This window comes from Cyprinus carpio, chromosome A7 (assembly GCF_018340385.1).
Source record: "Cyprinus carpio isolate SPL01 chromosome A7, ASM1834038v1, whole genome shotgun sequence".
Lineage (NCBI taxonomy): Eukaryota > Metazoa > Chordata > Actinopteri > Cypriniformes > Cyprinidae > Cyprinus > Cyprinus carpio.
The window spans coordinates 43,680,625-43,700,880 of NC_056578.1; the positions used below are offsets into that span (position 1 = coordinate 43,680,625).

A 20,256-nucleotide genomic window follows, 5' to 3' on the forward strand; every position below is an offset into this window, starting at 1 on the left:
GGAGCAGAGTTTTCAATGAAAGAAACTTTAGCTCAACTGAATGCAAAGGCTCGAATGGGCCCTGCTGTAGTGACTTCAGCACTAGAGACAGGTCCCAAGAGGGTATAGAGGGGGCCAGAAAGGATTTAACCTGGCCCCTCTAAGGAACCTGATGACGAGGTCATGCTTACCTAAAGACTTTCCATTCACGGGGTCATGGTACGCAGCAATAGCAGCAACCTGGATTTTGAGGGTGAAGGGAGACAGCCTTTGTTCCAGTTGTTGCAGAAAGGAAAACACAACCGCGATCTGGCATCTCCGGGGGTCTTCTCTGTGAGAAGAACATCACTCGATGAACAGGTTCCACTTCAGGGCGTAAGCGTGTCTCACAGACAATGCTCTCGCCGAAGTAATGGTGTTCGCTACCTCCTGGGGCAGGTCACCTAGAACCTCCGTTTCCGGCCAAGGGACCAGACATGGAGTTTCCAAAGGTTTGGATGCGGGTGCCAAACGGTGCTTCATCTCTGAGTCAGTAGATCCTTCCTCAGAGGAATCAGGTCAGAGTTGGCCAATACGGCGCCACTAGCAAGACTTGTTCCTCATTCTCGCTGACTATCCACAGTGTCTGTGTGAGAAGGCTCACTGGGGGAAATGCATATTTGCGTAGGCCCCGCGGACAGCGCTTGTGCTGAGTGTTCCCACAACTGAACAACTGGCAGTAAGAGGTCTCTGGAGAGCAAACACGTCTACCTGAGCAGGTCTGAAACGTCTCCAAATCAGCTGGACCGTCTGGGGATGGAGTCGCCATTCTCCCAGGAGCATCGCGATGGGAGCGCAGACCACCTTGTCGGTTGATGTACGGAATGGTCGCTGTGTTGTCCGTTCTGACCAGCATGTGCTTGCCTCGTAAGCGGCCTTTGAGACGGTTCAAGGCAAGGCACACTGCTTACAACTCTAGGCAATTGATGTGTCAATGCAGCTGCGGGCAGTCCAAACACCTGAGACTGCATCCCCATTGTACGTAGCCCCCCAGCCTGTGGTGGAGGCATCCATGTAGACCACAGTAGGGTTGCACAGTTTACTGGTACTACGGTAGTATTGTGATACTAAGGGTCCAAAATACTGGCGGTGCCACTGTATTTTTTAAACGGTAGCATTGTCATTACAGTTCTATCGTAAGTACTATTGTATGTGGCTTGTTGGGAATTTCCTAAAACGGTCGAACACTTGTGTTGCAAATAAACAATATAGTGTCTTTTTGTCTTCCTGTCGTCTTTCTGTACAGGAATGCCTTATATACCATATATGGTATTGTGGTCTGGTGCTTGGCCGTTGCCCTCCTGGGACCCAGTGATAAAGGAGGAATGCTGATTAATTGATAGTTTGTTTGGGTTCGGTCGTGAGTGAGGAAGAGGGCGGGAAAAAAAACGAAACAAAAGATTCTCCACCCAGCCTTCCTCTGGGGGAGGGAGTTATATGTTCACCATCTTGGCCTGGTGCACTTGCAGTAACGCCATAGCGTGTATGGCGGAAACAGCTTCCCCGCAAGCCGAATAGGCACTGCTGGTTAGATGCATGCCTACAGGCCTGGGAAGGAAGCACAGGGTCTCCCCGTCAGGAGGAGGCGGACTTAAGACACAATTACGTCACTACCACCCATTGCACTTGGGGGGGGTCACCTAATACCCCTTTGCTGCACCGCCATCAAGGGTGGTGAGGGAGGAGGAGCCTACCGGCTGGTTTCTGGCAGTAAAAGGTGCTGTCCACAACCTGGTGAGCTCGTCATGCACTTCCGGGAAGAAAGGCACCGGGGCGGGGTGCTGAGAACCAGCACGTGTCACCCAGAGAAACCAATCATCCAGCCCTGAGGGCTCGGGATGTGGGGGTTTCCACTCAAGTCCTACCCTCTCGGAAAGCATAGCTGTCATCTCTGGATCCGAGATGCGGCACGGCCGACTCTTCATCTGGTCGGGGGGAGGTCCACTGGATACCGCTGGTACGCTCTTTGAAGAGGGCCCAGCATGTTCCGTGGGTCGCTCTGCTGGATTGAAGATACAAGAGGAGTGATGGTCCCCAAAGGGTTGGTTCCGTGCGGGGCAATGGGACTCTGGCTCCCTGAAGTTAGTGGAGCCTGGTTAGCAGCTCCAAGATGGTCATCTTCCCGCAGTGGGAACATGACTCATCCACAAAGGCCACCTCAGCATGCTTGATGCCCAGACACGTGAGGCAGCGATCGTGACCATCACCCAGTGCCAGGTAATGATCGCACCCAGATATGCATGGGCGAAACCGCGTCCTTATAAGGATGATCCGTCGTCTCTATAAAGACGCGCCCGTGGAGCTCTTTTAGAGGAATTTGCTCTTTAGGAAATGTTCTTTTAGGGCTGAGGCGCACAGGGGAGATGGCCGTTTGCAGCACGATAGAGGGTAGTGCAGCCTGAAGTGCACAACCCACTCAACACTGGAGCGACCACTGCTGAAGCACCATCTCGCCAACACATGAAGCTTCCGAGAGAGTGCTGAACTCGTAGTTCACGAATAGACAAAGTTGAGCAGAACAATACTTTCGCTCGGCTCCAAAGCAAAAAGCTGGTATGCATTGCACCTGCTGCCTTAATATGCTGTGCTCATGCTGTGATCAGCGGCAGCTGGATGCAGTAATTGCATGCCAATGGGCATTGGCTCGTTTAGTTTACACTCAAAGTAGATCTATCGAAGCGATATCCCAATTCGTCAGGTTACCGACTTGACGTCGAGAGTGACCGACTGAAAGGGAACAGTGCACAGTATGCACAGTACACAAATAGCAGCAGACAAGTACAAGATTTACACAATCAAGTTCAACAGATTGTTGCACATTAAAAGTTACAGTAGAGACGTTTGTTAAGTTTTAGAGTGAAAATGCCCTGTGACTCATGATATCCAGCAGAGCTTATAGCTGAACACACAGAGTCCAGAACACTTCTGTAACCTGGTGCTGGCCCGAGTGAAAGCTCATAAATGGCTGTTGTTTCCCGCAGGACTGTTCGTTCAGTGAGATTAAGAAGCTGTGCTGGGATCAGCTGCAGCAGCTCTCTGAGGTTCATCTTCTGGAGATTCTGGAGGGTAAACCACTAATTCAGTTCATCTTCAATCTGAACACAAATCAAAAGCTGCTCGTTCTCTTCTCACCGTCGGTCCCGCTGGTATCTTTGTGTTGTGTTTGATGAATGTTTTATTGTTTTCTTTGTTTGTAAAGGTAAAGAGTTATCAGTCGCACCTGAAGAGAAGAACTTTACTGACAGTCAGTGAGTCAAAAACTCTCGGGATTATTAAATATTAAAAATTAAACGTAATATTGAAGTTTTGATAACATGCTGATTGACATTTACAGGCAGGACAGTAACGTGGACTCCACTTCGTCTCTGAGAGAAGATCCTGAAACAGAAGAAAAGCAAGGTAAAGAACTCATTATAGTTGTAGACTATTGTTTCTGAGTGTTTGAATTAGTGGTCAACCGATATTGTTTTTTTGAGAGCCGATGCCTATGCAGATATCTTGGAAAGCAGTATGCTTCTCTGTATCTCTCTGTATGTCTTACTCTCTTTCTGTGTGTGCGTCAGGCGCAGGTTCTGGAGAAGACAGTGACGTTCTCAGCATCAACGCAGAGATTGATGACAGTGACATTGAGGGTCATAAAGTGGTGAAAGCTGAAGAATCGGCGAGAGATGAAGCTCTGGCTCCCAGCGCCGAGCCCAAAGTGGAGCTTCAGCAGGACATCGACAGAAGCGTGAGTGAAATTCTGGCTCCGACGTCTGGCTCTGAGCCCGAAGATCTGAGGGAAGCGTCACCGGAAAAACCATCAGCTGAAGAAAGGGCTCCAGCAGCTGCAGTGAAGCAGCCGTCGACTCAGCAGCTGGAGTTACTGGAGCTGGAGATGAGAGCCAGAGCCATCAAAGCACTCATGAAAGCCAGCGAGACCCACAAACACACTCACTGCTGACACAGACACACACTCACTGCTGACACACAAACACACTCACTGCTGAGACACAAACACACTCACTGCTGACACTCAGCCTCAAAGTGTGATAAATACCTTTTATTATTTGATCACACTAAATAACAGCATAGATGATTATTTGCAGATGCAAATGACTTCACCTTAAGTAACCTTACATATTTTCTATCAGGTTTGATCAGAAAACTCATCAAAATAGCCATCCATCCACCTCAAAGACAATGTTATTTTGTGAGAAAATTAATAAAAAAAGTTAACTCTTATGTGCTGAGGCCACTGTTGTCTGATTTCTAATCAAATCGTATTTCTTTTAAGATTCTAGCAGAATATTATATTGCAGTTTTTATATTACACTCATTAATTTATATTGTATGTGAAGTGTTTATTGAAAACATTTTTATTATTTCATTTATTTATTTATTTATTTATTTATTTATTTTATATTCTTATGGATGTTTGGAGACAATGCTTTAATTTCCAGAGAAATGAAAATAAACCTGTCTTTGAGTCAAAGGCACTGCGTGATTAATCTAAACGACAATCTGAATATTTCAGATGCCTGAGATTCTTTGAGAGTTTGCTGGCATTATTGATCAGGTGTTAACTTTCATTTTACAGGAAAGAAAAGTAAACTGGTTGTCCTTTGCTTAAGGATGTCATGTTTAAAATGTCTGTTCATTTGACTACATTTTACAATGCGAAGTGTAGAATATAGTCAAATATAGTCCCAACAATGCCTGCAATAACTTGGGGTAGTTTGACTGGAAATGGAAATAGGTTTTGTTGAACTGAAAACAAATGCACACACATATAATAACTCCTTTAGGGATGCTGATGTCTGTTATCCAATCATCATAACTAGATTCCAGCAGAATATTGTACATTAATCTGCCACATTCAGAGCAGGAACTATTGTGTCCTAACTTTCATTTTCAAAGCTTTTGTGAATGTGGTTTCCTGGAAAGACCTCCTCGACCGGTTTCCAGTAACTACATCACTGTGCTTATATTCTTTTTTCATAGAGTTTGGTACTTTTTGAACACATCTCTGTGTGTAAGCTTGCTGATAACGGTTACATATTGGTGTATTACAGATAAATGACAAATGATATAAAGATCAAACATAAATTTTGCGTTCTGTTTGTGAGTCATTTTATTTACATGTGACTAAATGTCACAAAAAAAAAAAAGGTCAGGTGTAACAGGTTTATGACACAGAGAGGGTGGGACTTCTCAATTTCTGTGCATATAAAGGGATTGCGGTGCCATATGCTGTTTAGGACTGAGCAAGAGCTGACTGTCAGCAGAATGGTAAGACTGCATGCATTTTACTGTCTTATAAAGTATATTTATATTCAGCTGCTAATATCGTAGGAAATATGCATACTTCCAATGGATCCTTTTTGAATTGATGAAATCCAGTACTTCATCAGTGATGGCAGCTGTAGTTCTCCAGGTTCCGGCTCCGTACAAAGGAACTGCCTTGAACGTTGGTATTGAAGATCCTGACTTTGGTTTTGACTGACAGGTCCTTGGATCTCCAGATGTTCAGCAATTGTATAAATGATGTCCGTGCTTTCCCTGTCCGTGGTTTGATGTCTGCATCTGAGCCCCCTTGTTTATGGGTGTGTGATAGTAGTACATCAGTGACCCCGGTCCTCACCTGGAATGCCTCAGTGAGCTGCCCTCCATGTTCCACTTTGAAATTTAGTCCCTTGTATGAGTTCCTGATAATGGTGACGATTTTGTCAGGTATCCCATTGTGCTGGAGCAGCTTGCACACGGTCTCCCTATCCACGCTGTCAAATGCTTTCTCGTGGTCCAGGAAGTTAATGTACAGGGGTGAGTTCCACTCTAATGACTGCTCAACTATGATTTGTGAAAATGGTCCTTGCGAAAGCCAGCTTGTTGGTCTCTAAGTTGAGTGTCGACAAGGTCTTTCATTCTGTTTAGCAGAACCCTGTTAAATACTTTCCCTGGCACTGATAACAGCGTGATCCCTCTTTAATTCGTCATCTTCGACCATCTTCTTGTTCTTCCTCTCCTGAATCTTGGCCAGAGTGTCTACAGAGATCCACTCTTTGTGTTGGTGCTTCTTGGGGCCAAGCACTTCCTGGCATGTTAACTGCTTCCATAATCCATTTCCACTTGCTTTCACGATTACCCTCCTCCTCTTCCAGCAGGTCCTCTATGGCTCGAAACTTGTTATTGTGGGTTATCCTGAACTCTAGCTGCTTGTTAGTATCTCTCAGGAAGGCAGTGTTGTATTACTATTTTGTTCCATGTGTGTTGCCATCCAGTTCTTCTTTAGCTTCAGTTTTAGCCTGGGCACCACGAGGTGGTGGTCCGAAGCCACGTACGCTCGTCTTTTCGCTCTCACGTCTTACATAGACCTTTTGAATTTCTTACTAATGCAGAAGTGGTCAATCTGGTACTTTGTTGTGTGATCTGGAGAAACCCATGTGGCTTTGTGGATGTCCTTGTGAGGGAAAACACTGCCACCGATACTCAAGTTGTTCAATGCGCACAGGTCTGTCAGCCTCTCACCGTTCTCGTTCCTGTCTCCTAGCCCATGACGCCCCATGACACCTTCGTACCCGTAGTTTATCCATTCCAATTTTGACATTTAGGGTCCCCCTTCAAAATGGTGAGGTCTTTCTCAGGACACTTCTCCCCTGATCCTTGTTGACTTCATCGCTGTCATTGGTGGGTGTGTAGCATTGAATGACGTTCATCCTGATCTTTTTCATCTTGGTACAGAAGGATGCTGTAATGATCCTGGGTCCATGCGCTTCCTATCCTATGAGTGCTCTCTGTGCTTCTTTCGAAAGCATCAGTGCAACTCCTTGTGTGTGAGGGGCGTTATCCTCTTAATGTCCAGAGTACAGTAGCATCTGTCCTGAGGCTAGTCGCTTCTGTCCAGATAGCGTCCATCTAGTCTCACTAACTCCTAGCAGGGCGAGGTTTGTAATTCTTCATCTCTGCTGCTACTTCAAATGTCTTCACTATCTCCCAGATGGTTCTTACTTCCATGTACCAATATTGGTTGCTCTGGTCGAAAGAAGGGGGAGTATCGGCCTTATAGCTTCCAGAGTCTTCCGGCTTTCACTACCGGGTGTCATAATCCTTGTTAAGGACCCATCAGTTCCCAGGGCTAAGTTTTCTTGTTAATTCTATGTTTGCGTTTCTGTAGCAGGGTACGTTTTATGGGATGGGGTTGCTAACCCTATGCCCAACCCTCCTCCTTTACCCGGGCTTGGGACTGGCAGGTCTGTTTGGTTTGGAAGTTGGTTAGGGAATATAAGGGTGCAGGAGACAGTCTGAGTTTATTATTTACATAAAATGAAATTAAATCTATCTATCTATCTATAAATGTCAAGTAATGTTTTTCTAGTATCTGCCTCAGTCATGTTTCTTTTGTTCTCGCCTGATAAACCTTCCAGACCTCTGCCAGGTGTAATCTTCTCTAATCTTTTATCATTGTTATTTTTGTTTTTATTAACCCATTATTTGTATTTATTCTTACATTATGATAATACTCACCTCGTACTTCTTGATTACTGATTTTCTGATTACAGAAAAGGCTTGGAATTGAACAAAAGGAAGTGACACAAAAGTTTCATGCCTTTAACATAATGGAGGGAGGTTTCCAGGAAGAAGATGCAGAGAAACTGATCACAGCAGAAATGGTGAATCATATCGAAAAGCACACAAAGTCCAGCAGCACAAGACTTCTCAGTTTTTTGGCTTTGATAAACTCATATGTCCCAGATTCACACTTGTTGAAGCTTTTATGTGAGGAATTCATTTCCAAAATAGAACAGCGATTCAATGAGGAAAACCCCAACCTGGAAACAATAATGAAGCCTTTCGAGGATCTCATAGTAACATACTCAGAAGGAGAACAAGAAGACCAATGCATTCGTCTGGCACATCCAAAGATTGCTGATGCCTGCCTAAAAATACTCACTGAGCACAAACTGACAAGATTTGACATTGCTCTTGACTTCTTGAACAGCATGGTGAAAGGAAAGGAGAGTAATTATGGACAAATTTGCAAGAATATATTAATCACAAGACAAGGAAAGGAACAGTTTTCCAGACTGATTCTTGACATCATGTATGAAAGGGGAAATAATCGTAAACAATGCATTCGTTTGCTGGAGTTGGCTGCAAATTTGTTTTCCACAGAGCCTTATTTTCCTCAAACACTTGCACGTTTTTATTACATTAAGGTAAAAGAGGACAACAAATATGAAAAGGCAGAAGAATGGGCAGAAGAGGCCATTAAACGAGATCCCAACAATTCTTGTATTAAGGATACATTGGGGCAAGTTCTCAAAAACCAACTGCTGAGTGAAACTAAAAAGCCATCCTCAGACTTTGAAGAGTGTTTGGCCATTACAAAGTCTGCCATTGATGCATTTAAAAAAGAAGAGGAAGCAGCTGAAAATGACCCAGAAGACAACACCACATTCAATTATAGCGGGCTCTTGGGGTTCCTCCAGGTTTGCAAGATCATGATTGATACAAGGTTTGCAAAATCATACGTGCGTCATAAACACATTAATTTCATCAAAGCTGTCAAAGATGATATTGAGACGAAATATGATTTCTTTGAATGGTATCTGGCATTCTCAAAACCAAGGATCAATAAAGAGGAACCAGTCTACATTCATAGAGATGTTGAAAATTGCTACAAGAAATAATACACAGACAAGGCAGACTGTTGAGACGACCCTGAAAGAGAAAAAGATGAAGTCTTTTGAGGGACTGCTTCATTTCCTAAAATCAGACATCAATGTGCTTAAAGGAGCATCAGAGCATGCACTTAAAAATCCACGATCTGATGATGAAACCCAAACCTTGCTCTACATCCTTGCCAACATCATCTTGAGTCAGTCAGGTGATCCGTGTGAAAAAATAGAAGATCTTCAGGCCAGGTTACAGAAACTTTGGCTGAGAGAAATGCAAGACAGAAGCCCAGAGTTTTACCTCTTGATTCTTTTGCTCTTTTGGCCTGATGAAGCACAGCCAGAAATCACAAACCCGCCAAACCTTGAAAAGTGTCTCAGAAAAATGCACCATTCATACAAGAGAAAGTATCAGAAATACCTCCGCGGTCGCTACCTGGTGCCTCTGTTCTTCTTTGGGAAAGAAAGAGGTTTGCAGAGATTGGTTCACGCCTCAAAACTAGATGGAACTGCTCTGGAGATCCTCACTGAAGGACATGAACATGCAGACGTCGAATGTCTTCAGCGTATCAACGGGGAGGTCAAGAATGACAGAGTGTTTGCTGTTAGAGATGGACAACAGATTCCAGTCACTCCTCACAATCTGTCCAGTGTGTGCAATCCAGGCCAGGTGTCTTTCTACCTGGGCTTCACCATCAGAGGACCAGTCGCCTACAACATCAGATATGAAGAGGACTGTAAGTACAGCAATACTTTATACTTCAGATTCGTGAAACACTGTCATATACCTCAAACATTCAGTAGTATTGAGTGAATTGTCTTTTATCCTCAGTGAAAAATGTAATTCCTTTTCTCTGCAGAGATCACATGTGAACTGTGTGATTTAACGCTGGAGCAGGTGACTGTGGGATCGAACGAGTCGCCGAACTCAAATGTCCTCAGATGGCACAAATGTTTAAATGTCTTCTTAATATTTGTGTTTCTAAGTTCTGAAGAAACAAAGGGGGGAAGACAAGTTGATAATTATTAGTTATAAGTAGAGTTCAGTTACTTATTCTTAGAGGAATGTGGAGGATCCATTAGGAGAGAGAGAAAATAAATATAATTTGTTCGTATTGTTTTATAATTTTTTTTTTTATTTTTTTTAAATGTATGTACATGCATGTTTTTGGTACATATATATCTGTTCTAGATTCAATGTAAACACTGCTTTGGCAATACATTGTAAAGAATTGTCATGCCAATAAAGCACATATTGAATTGAATTGAATTGAATTGAACTGAATTGAGAGAGAGACACAGAGAGATAAATATATATTTATGATTTTGGTGGTGGATCTGGTGTGGGTTAAAATTATTTTCATGTGTTTAAACCACTTAATATTAAGTAATTTGGTGAAACTAAATGCTGTTGTACACTTTGGGTTTTATTTAGATCATATACACACGAGATGCATTTATTATCTGTTGTATGGCCGCATTTATTCCAGTAGAACCCCGAGAGATGATTATTTATTATGCACAATATGTAACTTTGAGATGTATTTGTTATTGTTTGAGGGTTGTCTTCATTCATTTCAATAATAATAATAATATATATATATATATATATATATATATATATATATATATATATATATAAAAATACAATTTCACTCTCTGTCCCTCTGCATTAAGAATGTATCTTTAGCAAAACAGTACACAACAAATCCACACAAAATTATGTCTCATCGTCATTAGATTAGTGTTGTTCATAATCATAATCTTATCAGCTGTTCTGTGTTCAGCTGAAATCACAGACCAATGCAAACACTGTTCATCCTTTATCTTGTTAGTCTAATGATGAAGAGTAAATAGAAATAAGTAACAATAAAGAAGATAATTAACATTCAAACGCTGCCAGATTGCTGGGTTAGGCTCATTTTATGAATTATATGATGTTTAAGAGTCTTTAAACATGACCAGCTTTTTCTGAACATGAAGGAAATACTAATATCTTCCAAGATGGTGCCGCCGAGTTCGGACGCCGTCAAGGTCGCTCCGCTTAGAATGTGTTTTTATTTAATTTTTTATTTACTTTTGCTTTCTCACATAACTTCTGCACTGATAATTTACAACAAAGAAACACTTTGGGACATTGGACACCGCTTCACTGACCTGTTTCAGGACACTTTATCCTCAAACCCATCGTGGCCATCTAAGATTATCTGGAACGCCGAAATGAATAATGGCCACCTGAATAAACCACCGCGGCGATGGATCAAGAAACACTGCGGGAAACACGCTGGGATTCGCAACAGACTGTGGAAAAGAGCTCACAGTCCTCCTCTACTGAGCATTCTGCTCGCCAATGTCCAATCTCTGGAGAATAAGATGGACGATCTTAGAGCCAGGATAAGTTTCCAATGGGACATAAGGGACTGTAACATCCTTTGTTTGTCTGAAACATGGCTAACGCCCTCGGTCCCGGACGCTGCTGTAACGCCGTCTGATAACATCTCTGTTTTACGGATGGACAGAACAGCTAACGCCGGTAAATCCAAAGGTGGTGGAGTGTGTTTCATGATTAACAAGAAATTGGTGTGGCCCCAGGAATATCTCCACTCTGTCGCGCTCCTGCTCGCCTCATCTGGACATTTATCCTTTATTTGCCACCTATTCTATCTGCCCCGGGCTCTGTGCTGGAGTGGTTTGCCTCTTATCTCTTTCTGACCACAAGCTGACACCGGTTTGGCTTTGTCTAAGCTCCACGATGTGCTCAGCGGCAAACATCAACAAACATCCTGACACAGCTCTTATCATCGCTGAGTACTTTAACAAAGCCAACCTTAGGCAGGTCATGCTGAACTTTTATCAACATATTTCCTGTCCAACCAGAGGAATGAATACACTGGATCATTGCTACACTCAGTTTAAGAATGCCTACAAAGCTCGCTCACTACCGGCCTTTTTTTTTTTTTTTTTTTACAAATACTCGATTATATAGAGCATATATTACAAGCAGTGAAATGTGAGTCAGGTCCGCTCCATGGACAGTGCAATTATTAAAGAATACAATACAGAGGAAAATATACATAAATATAGGTATGAAAGAATGAAAAATAAAGTAAACAATACAAATATAAGAATAAAAATATAAAAAAGATGTATACTGTAGAATTAAATAAAGAATAGAAAATAATGTGCATGAAAGTATACTGTAGTCTTAAATATTAAGATACCCAGGGATGTACAAGAGGCGAATGTGCAAACAGGTAGTGACCACTGTCAGTACGTCAGTATGAGGTAGATATGAGGTAGAGAATGATGAATATCTTACTGATTATTAAGTGATTATTTAGTGAAGTCATGTAGAAGTTAAGAGACTGAGTTTTGAGTTTAGGAGCCTGATGGCCTGGGGGAAGAAACTCCTCCTAAGTCTCTCAGTTTTTGCCACCAGGCTACAGAAGTGCTTACCAGATGGCAGCAAAGTGAAGAGATGGTTACTGGGGTGAATGGAGTCCTTGATTATTTTAACAGCTCTGCTTTTGCAGCGTTTGAGGTAGATGTCCTGCAGAGAGGGGAGAGCAGACCCTGAGATGCGCTCAGCTAAGAGCACAACTCTCTGCAGGGCTTTGCAGTCCTGACTGGAGCTGTTCCCATACCACACTGAGATACACTGAGTCAATACGCTTTCTATGGCCCCTGAATAGAAAGTTTTCAGGATTGCAGGTGAAACCCTGAATTTCCTCAGCTGTCTCAGATGGTACAGTCTTTGTCTGGCTTTATTAACATGTGTTTGAATGTGTGTAGTCCAAGTCAGGTCCTCAGAGATGTTTACACCGAGGTACTTGAAGCTGCTCACCCTCTCCACAGGGGTCCCGCTGATCATTAGAGGAGTATAGGGCTGCTGCTGTCTCTTCCTGAAGTCAACAATCAGCTCTTTAGTTTTACTCACATTCAGAGAGAGACAGTTGTCCTGGCACCATGATGTGAGTTTCTCTACCTCATCCAAGTATGCGGTCTCATTATTGTTGTGAATGAGGCCCAGAACCACATCATCAGCAAATTTGATAATAGATGTGGAGCTGTGGGAAGACACACAGTCATGTGTGTAGAGAGAGTAGAGCAGGGGACTCAGAACACAGCCCTGTGGAGCTCCTACATTCAGGGTGATGGAGCTGGAGGTGAACTGGCCTGCTTTCACCACTTGAGGTCTGCCGGTGAGGAAATCAAAAATCCAGTTGCATAGTGAAGAATTCAGGCCGAGGTCCATGAGTTTAGAAGCTAGCTTTATGCGGACTATAGTATTGAAAAACTGAGCTATAGTCGATAAATAGCAGCCTTACATAGTTCCTGTTATTGCTGTCAATGTGTGTGAGAGAAGAGTGCAGGATGTGAGAGATGGCATCATCAGTGGATCTGTTGGGGCCGTAGGCAAACTGAACAGGGTATAAAGTATCCATGATGGAGGAGCAAATGTACTTTTTAACCAGTCCCTCAAAGACCTTCATTACTATTGATGTGAATAGTATTGATGCAACTGGACGATAGTCATTCAGGCAAGAGGGGTTATTGTTCTTAGGCACAGGGATGATAACAGATTTTTTTAAAGGAGATGGGAACCACCGAGGCAGTAAGGGACTCATTAAAAATAGATGTAAACAAACCAGCGAGCTGATCAGTGCAGGACCTCAGAACACAGCCAGAAATCCCATCAGGTCCGGCTGCTTTCCTGACGTTCACTCGCTTTAGAACCCTCCAAACCTCGTCCTCAGACACGGTGATTACAGACTTATCGCTGCTCTGACTGCTGTTTCCTGACGCGCTGATCGGCAGACTCACGCTGCTTAGATTGTTTTCATAGCGGCCGTAGAAAGTGTTTAGCTCGTCAGCCAGCGACGGGTCTGCTCTCCCCTTTGCAGAGGTTTGTTTCCAAAGGCACAGAGGCTCTTAGTCCTTGCCACATGCGTCGGGAGTCATTTAGCTGAAAATGAGACTCTATTCGTTCCCTGTATCGGAGTTTGGCGGCTCTTACTGTGCGTCGGAGAGCATAACACGATGCTTTGTACTCGCTCATGTTCCCCGACAAAAGACCGGCATTGTAAGCAGCAGTGTGTTTGTTTACTGCAGCACAAATTGTTCTGTCCACCCACATGTAGGCATGCTTAAACTGAGTGTAGCAATGATCCAGTGTATTCGGTCCTCTGGTTCTTATAAAGAACACATACAACTCAATTTATTTCAATTACATCTGAGACACTTGAGAAAAAACAGTATGATACTACAGTATTCACAATCTCCACTGATTCTTATAATAATTAATAATTCCTTACATTAATATAGCGCTTTTCTAGGCACTCAAAGCGCTTTTACATAGTCAGAGGGTATCTCCTCATCCAGCACCAGTGTGCAGCATCCACCTGATGATGCGACGGCAGGCCATATTGCGCCAGAACGCCCACCACACACCGCCTGGGGGAGAGGAGACAGAGTGATGAAGCCAATGGCCATGGTGGTCAGAGGCCAATGGGCAAATTAGGCCGGGATGCCGAGGTCACACCTCTACTCTTTTCGAAAGACATCCTGGGATTTTTACTGACCACAGAGAGTCCTCGGTTTAACGTCTCATCCGAAGGACGGTGCTGTTGACAGTATAGTGTCCCCACCACTAAACTGGGGCGCTAGGACCCACACAGACCACAGGGTGAACACCCCCCTGCTGGCCTCACTAGCAACTCTTCCAGCAACCTAGTTTTCCCAGGAGGTCTCCCATCCAGGTACTGACCAGGCTCAGCCCTGCTTAGCTTCAGGTGGCAACCGGTCTTGGGCTCCAGGGTGATATGGCTGCCGGCTGATTCTTACATCTGTTTCTTCCTCTCCGAGAGCCGCTCTCTGCTGGTCAGTCGTGGTGGACGTAAGCCATGCTCTTCAGGGTCCTGCAGTGTTTCCCGCAGCGGCGGCACATGAACAGACTTTCTCCAGCATGAGAGCGCCAGTGGAGCCGCAGCTTTCTCCAGCGTCTGAACCTGTGTCCACACTGACTGCAGCTGAAGGGATTTTTCTTGTGTCTGCACAGGAGGAAGGCCTTGGAGCAGAGCCAGCAGTCCTTGGGTCTCTCACCGGTGTGCAAGCGTCTGTGTCTCCTCAGCGTTCACTTGTAGATGAAGAGTTTGTCACAAACACTGCAGACGTGGAGTCTCTTGGACTGAATCCTGGGCCTCTGCAGTATCTCGGCCCTCTGGAGTCGTACAGAGCAGGCTCTTAAAGGAAGATCCTCCTGGTTTACAAGGCGGCTCGGTGTTATCTGACTCCACACAGAGCTGGAGTATGTTTGAAAAGACTCTTCTGCTTCATGAAGCTCACTGTCCTCAGCCTTCATCTGAGCTCCGACACTTTCTCCTGAAGTCCGGCACGCTTGTGTCTCCTGAAGATGTCCAACTCCCTGTTCTTCCTCTTCTTCAGTCATCACAGCTACGTCTTCATGTTCCTGTTTAACGCTGCGCTCGTGCTCTGCTTCAGTCCTGTCTGATGCTTCTGGAGGATATTCTTCAGGCTGCTGTAGCTTGTATCATATCTTCATCAACAGCGAACTGTATTTCCTTCTGCTCTGACGCTTCTGGTAAGACACGAGGGGATTCTGGCTCTGGATACAGACGGAGGTTTTTCTGGCCATCTGATTGGTTCAGCTCTTCAGGATCGATTGTGTTTTTGCATTCAAAGCTTATTAACAGCTGCAAATCTCCGGATGTTACTCCGACTTCAACGTCCTGTAAAAGAAAAGTATGATTTTATCTATGTGCATTCAATTAATGCCACTGATTGTTTCCCAGTTATTTAACTCAGAAGGTCTTCTTTTAAGTTACGAAGAATTTTTATGTAAATTTAAGTTTCCAGTAACTCCCAAAGAATTCTCCATCATCATGGACACTATTCCCAAAGGAGCTGTTATGCTTTTAAGGGACTCTGTTAGATCATCCAGCACTTTATCTTTATCTTTAGACCCATTTGAAATACCAGGAGGAAAACTATGCTTTTTGTCACCTACTTCATCATGTAACTGTAAGATTAGATATCTTTTTCAAAAGGAGCTTGTAACAACTCCATATGTGGTGTCTTATTGGAAGAATGTGGTTGATCATATTGATTGGAAAAACGTATGGACTCTGTCTTCGGAATACATAATAACTAACAAGGTTAGAGAAATCTCTTTCAAATTGTTACACAGATTTTACCCAGCAAAAGTGTTTTTGAAAAGGTTTAAATCAAACATAGATACAAGCTGCTCTTTTTGTGGTGACCCGAATGAAACTGATATGCATATCTTTTGGGATTGTCTTCACACACAGCTATTTAGGATTGAATTCTCTAATGTTATCAATCGCAGTGTGCTCCCGGGGTTTCTCTCTGCTTTTTAAGGATTGTACTGTTTGGCTTCTTTAATATTCAAAAAGACAAAATTAATGAATATTTTATTATTAACCTATTGTTACTTCTTGCAAAATTCATATTCACCGCAGTAAAATTCACTCATCAAAAATCCTGTATATATTGTTTTGTAAAAAAGAGGTTCAACAGTACAGTCCAAACTATTTCGTCTTCCAAGAATCTCAAAGCTATTAAAACAATTAATTTATTTAATATTTGTAATTTATTTTGTTTAAAGCTTTTGTTTGTATTATTTATTGACTGTGCATATGTCTATAGATGGATGGCTTGTCTATAAATGGTGCTTTGTTTGTAATTTATGTTGTCTTTTTATATGTTTTTGTTTTTTTGTTTATTTGTATTTTTGTTAAATTGGTATTTTATAAAACTACTCCATCACGATCAGCCAAACGTATATTTTGCCTGTAAGCACTGACGCGAACGTGTAGAAGCCCCCCCCCCCCCCCCCCCCCCCCCCCCCCCCCCCTAGTACTGCCATTAGTGTTCTAATAAATGCGTTAGCATAATGACCATGACACTAATGATCACCATCATTTAGCACATGAATGTTGATATTTATATGTATTTCGCTAATATCTGATGTACCGCTATAGGACATATCTAATCAGCAACCGAATCCCTCCATTCAGAACACATACAACACGCGATCAACGATGCTTTTAAGCGGAAGGCACTGACAGAAGCAGCCGCGACGGGGACGTTGTACGCAGCAATCCTGATACACTGGTCACGTGCTATCAAGCGAGTCTTCTGATTGGTTGACGTCATCCTAGTCAGCTAGGCTGCTGTAGTAGCCAGAACGCAACTGGCATATTATTAATAACTTCAGTTCAGTGCGGCACCTGAAATATATATTTTTTTATTCTGCTTTTAATCAGACGTGCTTGTTACCCGTATGGTGTTTTGCAACAAGGTCGTAACGACAGTAGTTTAAAATCTGGTTAGCGGAAACGCGAGGAGAGTGGGCGTATCATGAATGAACTCTTCTTCACAATAAGAGCAAACATCACGAAGAACCAACCGGAAGCTTCACGCGACATCACGATTCTCAGGTTTGTGCGGCTATAAGCGCTTATAGATGATTCACAGATGATTGTACACGCGTGTCATTAGTTTATACGTCTGTGTAGATCTAGCAGCTCAACAAGTGCATCAAAACAAATCTGTGGATTCTTTCAGAAATATAATTCAAAGTGTAAGTGTTAAGCGGCGCATGTAGGTCAGAACTAACATGGTGTGAGATTAAGAGGCTGAAGAGAGCAGGGGCTTGTCTCTGTGTGTGAATGGCTGGTTCATAGTGTCTATGAACACGACGGGAACCACAGAACAGTGTGTTTGATGACTGAATCAAAGTGTGTCTGCTGTGATGCTTCATTGTGCTGCTGTCAGGTGGTGTTGTGTGAGAGTGTGAGTCGGTGCTCTTTTTGTCAGCCTCGTCTGTGTTTGTGATGAATGATGAGTGTGTGTGTTGTGATCGTCATTGTAACTGCTGTCAGGTGTGTGGTGGACTGAATGAAAGGTTCCCCCCCGTGATAATCCCTTGGTCTGCTGTCGCCCCTGTGTCGGGATCTGATACTGATCTCTTCTCACTTTCTGCTTCCTGAAGATGCTGTGTGCGCAGGTAAGCTGTGCTTCATCACACATTATTATAATTCACAGAAAAAAAAAATGTTCTAAAAAAAAAACAAAAATGACTCAGCTGTTTTTCTGAACATAACACCTGCTAATACTCAGAAATGTTTCTTGAGCACTCTAATCATCATCATATTAGATGTTGATGTTCTGTCTGATCATGTGACACTGAGGACTGGAGTAATAGATGCTTGAAATACAGCATGCACATCACAGAAATACATTGTACAGTTGGTTAACAGCTATCACATGAATACTTTTCAAGCAGTTATTTTAAAGTGTCCCTATTAAGACATTTTTAAGGTTCACTAATATTCAGATTTGCAGGGTCTGCCTACAACAATGCAGGCATCAAAAACCACTGTGTTTTAATCAAAATATGCAGCTTTTAATCAACATCATGTTTCAGCGATAATCAGAAACGAATTCGTTCGAAGCAGATCATCAAATTTCAGTCTCTCCTAAACCCCTCCTTGTCCATTGAGCCTGCTCCGCTTCTGATTGGTCCAGGCGGCCTGCACCAGAACTTCTGATTGGATTCAGACGGCCTGCTCCTCTCTGATTGTGTCAATATGCTTGCTCCGCGTTGATTGGTCTGTGCCGTGTACAGCTGTGCGTTCAGAAACGACTATTTCCTTTGCTAAAGTAGTCAGTATTTTGAACGCCTCGATAGAAAATATGAACATCTTTTATTTATTCCATACTTGTGATTCAGTGGAGCAGCTTATCCAAAGCAAACAGGGTACTGATCATCTTTCAAGAGTCAGCGTTTAGTGAATCCCGCTTTAACGCCCTGAGAATTAATCTTATTTATTTATAGATTTTTTTTTTTTTTTTTTTATTTTTACGCCTCAAAATTAGAGAATGTGTTTGTGTTTGGTGTGCGGGGTCAAGTTGTTCGCGGCCGGCCGAGCGTGGAACATAGGCAGAGGAATTATGCAAATGTTGTGTACGTAGCGGTCACGGAAGTGGGATTCTAATTACTAGCCGACTCGTTCAGGCTGATAGATAGTTTCTTTATTTTGGAAGACGATAGACTTTATTTACCGCTTCACTTTCAGCTCTACACAGAAAAACTTCGGCTGATCGTTTTACATTCGACATACAGCTACTTTACACACTGGCATGGAAACGCTCTAGTTGGGGAAATGGCATAATATGGGCACTTTAAATAGTATAAAGATTTCACAATATTAGATGCTTTGGCTGTATTTTTGGATCAAATGAATGCAGGCAGAAGAGATTCGGTTAACGACTGGTAGTCGTGATTAGTGCTAGCATGCAGAACAGACACCACCCAAATACAGAGTTTTATTTTAGTGCATGCCAGTGCTATGAACCGTTGTTGGTGCTTGACCGTAATGATGGTCACCTGCAGGAACTTTGGTAACCTTTATGTAAGAGTCCTCTTTAGGTGTTCTGCTACCTTAAAAGTAACTTTGCAGCTACACCAACTGTCAACCAGCAGTCGTTAGAGTATTGTAGAAACCGTCTGTATAAAGGGATACTCCACCCCAAAATGAAATTTTGTTCATTATTCACTTACCCCCAATTCTTTTTCCAAACCCGTAAAAAAGCTTTGTTTGTCTTCGGAACACAATTTAAGGATATTTTGATGACAAAACAGGGGCTTGAGACTGTCCCATAGACTGCCAAATAAATAACAGTGTCAAGCTCCAGGAAAGAATGAAAGCATCGTCATGAATACTCCATCTGTCATCAGTGATATCAAGCCGTAACATTATGACAGCGACGAGAATACTTTTTTGTACACGAAGAAAACAAAAATGAACGAATTTTAATTCAACAATTCCTCTCCTCTGTGTCGCTCCAATCAAGCGAATAAAAGTGCCATTTATGTCAATTCTGAGCAGTACGCAGGCGGTTGTATTCTCTTTCTGTTTCAGCCAGTGTTGGGTGCCCGATGTGCTGTTTGGTTTTCAAACCAAAGTGTAAATACATGTAAAAAATGTATCCTTGTTGCGCGGCTGACACAGAAGAGCGTACACCGCCTGCGTACTGCTCAGATTTGACAAAATGGCGCTAATATCTGCTGACACTGTATTTTGAAGCTCAACAGATGTTCTACTGATTATAAGTATATTTGCAAGTACAACAACTTATTGTATAACCCAAACCTAACAGTCTACAGATGCTCTGAGAGCTAGCTGACATGTAGTTTACAAAGTTACTTACAGTTAATGTCTAAAGTGGCACTATCGAAAATAAAGTGTAACTGGGACTCTCTAGAATGTGTTCAGTCTTATTATTTTAAAACAAGTGGATTGTCTTCAGCTGGAAGATATCATTACAGTTAATTATGTATTTATTTATTTGACAATTATATTATATACAAAAATAAGCAAAATGTGGATTTAGAATGACATGATGTCCTCTTTGGGTTTAAACTAGTCCAAATTTGGCAAATTTTCTCCACACTACTTTGGATAAGAAGCAAACTGTATTGTTAACAGTAGCTCTAGATCTGTTGTGGTCCGGCTCTCCACAGGTCTTCTGATCATGG

The 20,256-nt window shown here is 42.8% G+C and overlaps 2 protein-coding genes across 2 annotated transcripts in view; both read left to right on the forward strand.

Annotated features, from left to right (window-relative positions):
- LOC109066051 (caspase activity and apoptosis inhibitor 1-like) overlaps positions 1–4,242 on the forward strand; it is an 8,841-nt gene extending 4,599 nt beyond the window's left edge. Inside the window, exons 3-6 of the mRNA XM_042761235.1 lie at positions 3,000–3,084; positions 3,218–3,266; positions 3,353–3,417; positions 3,582–4,242. Of these exons, the coding sequence (XP_042617169.1) occupies positions 3,000–3,084; positions 3,218–3,266; positions 3,353–3,417; positions 3,582–3,961 (579 nt within the window). The 3' untranslated portion in view covers positions 3,962–4,242. The remainder of the gene's footprint in view (positions 1–2,999; positions 3,085–3,217; positions 3,267–3,352; positions 3,418–3,581) is intronic.
- A 990-nt stretch (positions 4,243–5,232) lies between these two features.
- Positions 5,233–14,919, forward strand: LOC109066049 (sterile alpha motif domain-containing protein 9-like). Its single transcript, XM_042761409.1, has 4 exons — positions 5,233–5,289; positions 7,557–8,685; positions 8,774–9,409; positions 14,540–14,919. Exons 1-4 carry the CDS (start codon positions 5,248–5,250, stop codon positions 14,917–14,919), a joined length of 2,187 nt encoding a protein of 728 aa, XP_042617343.1. The 5' UTR covers positions 5,233–5,247.
- The last annotated feature ends 5,337 nt before the right edge of the window (positions 14,920–20,256 follow it).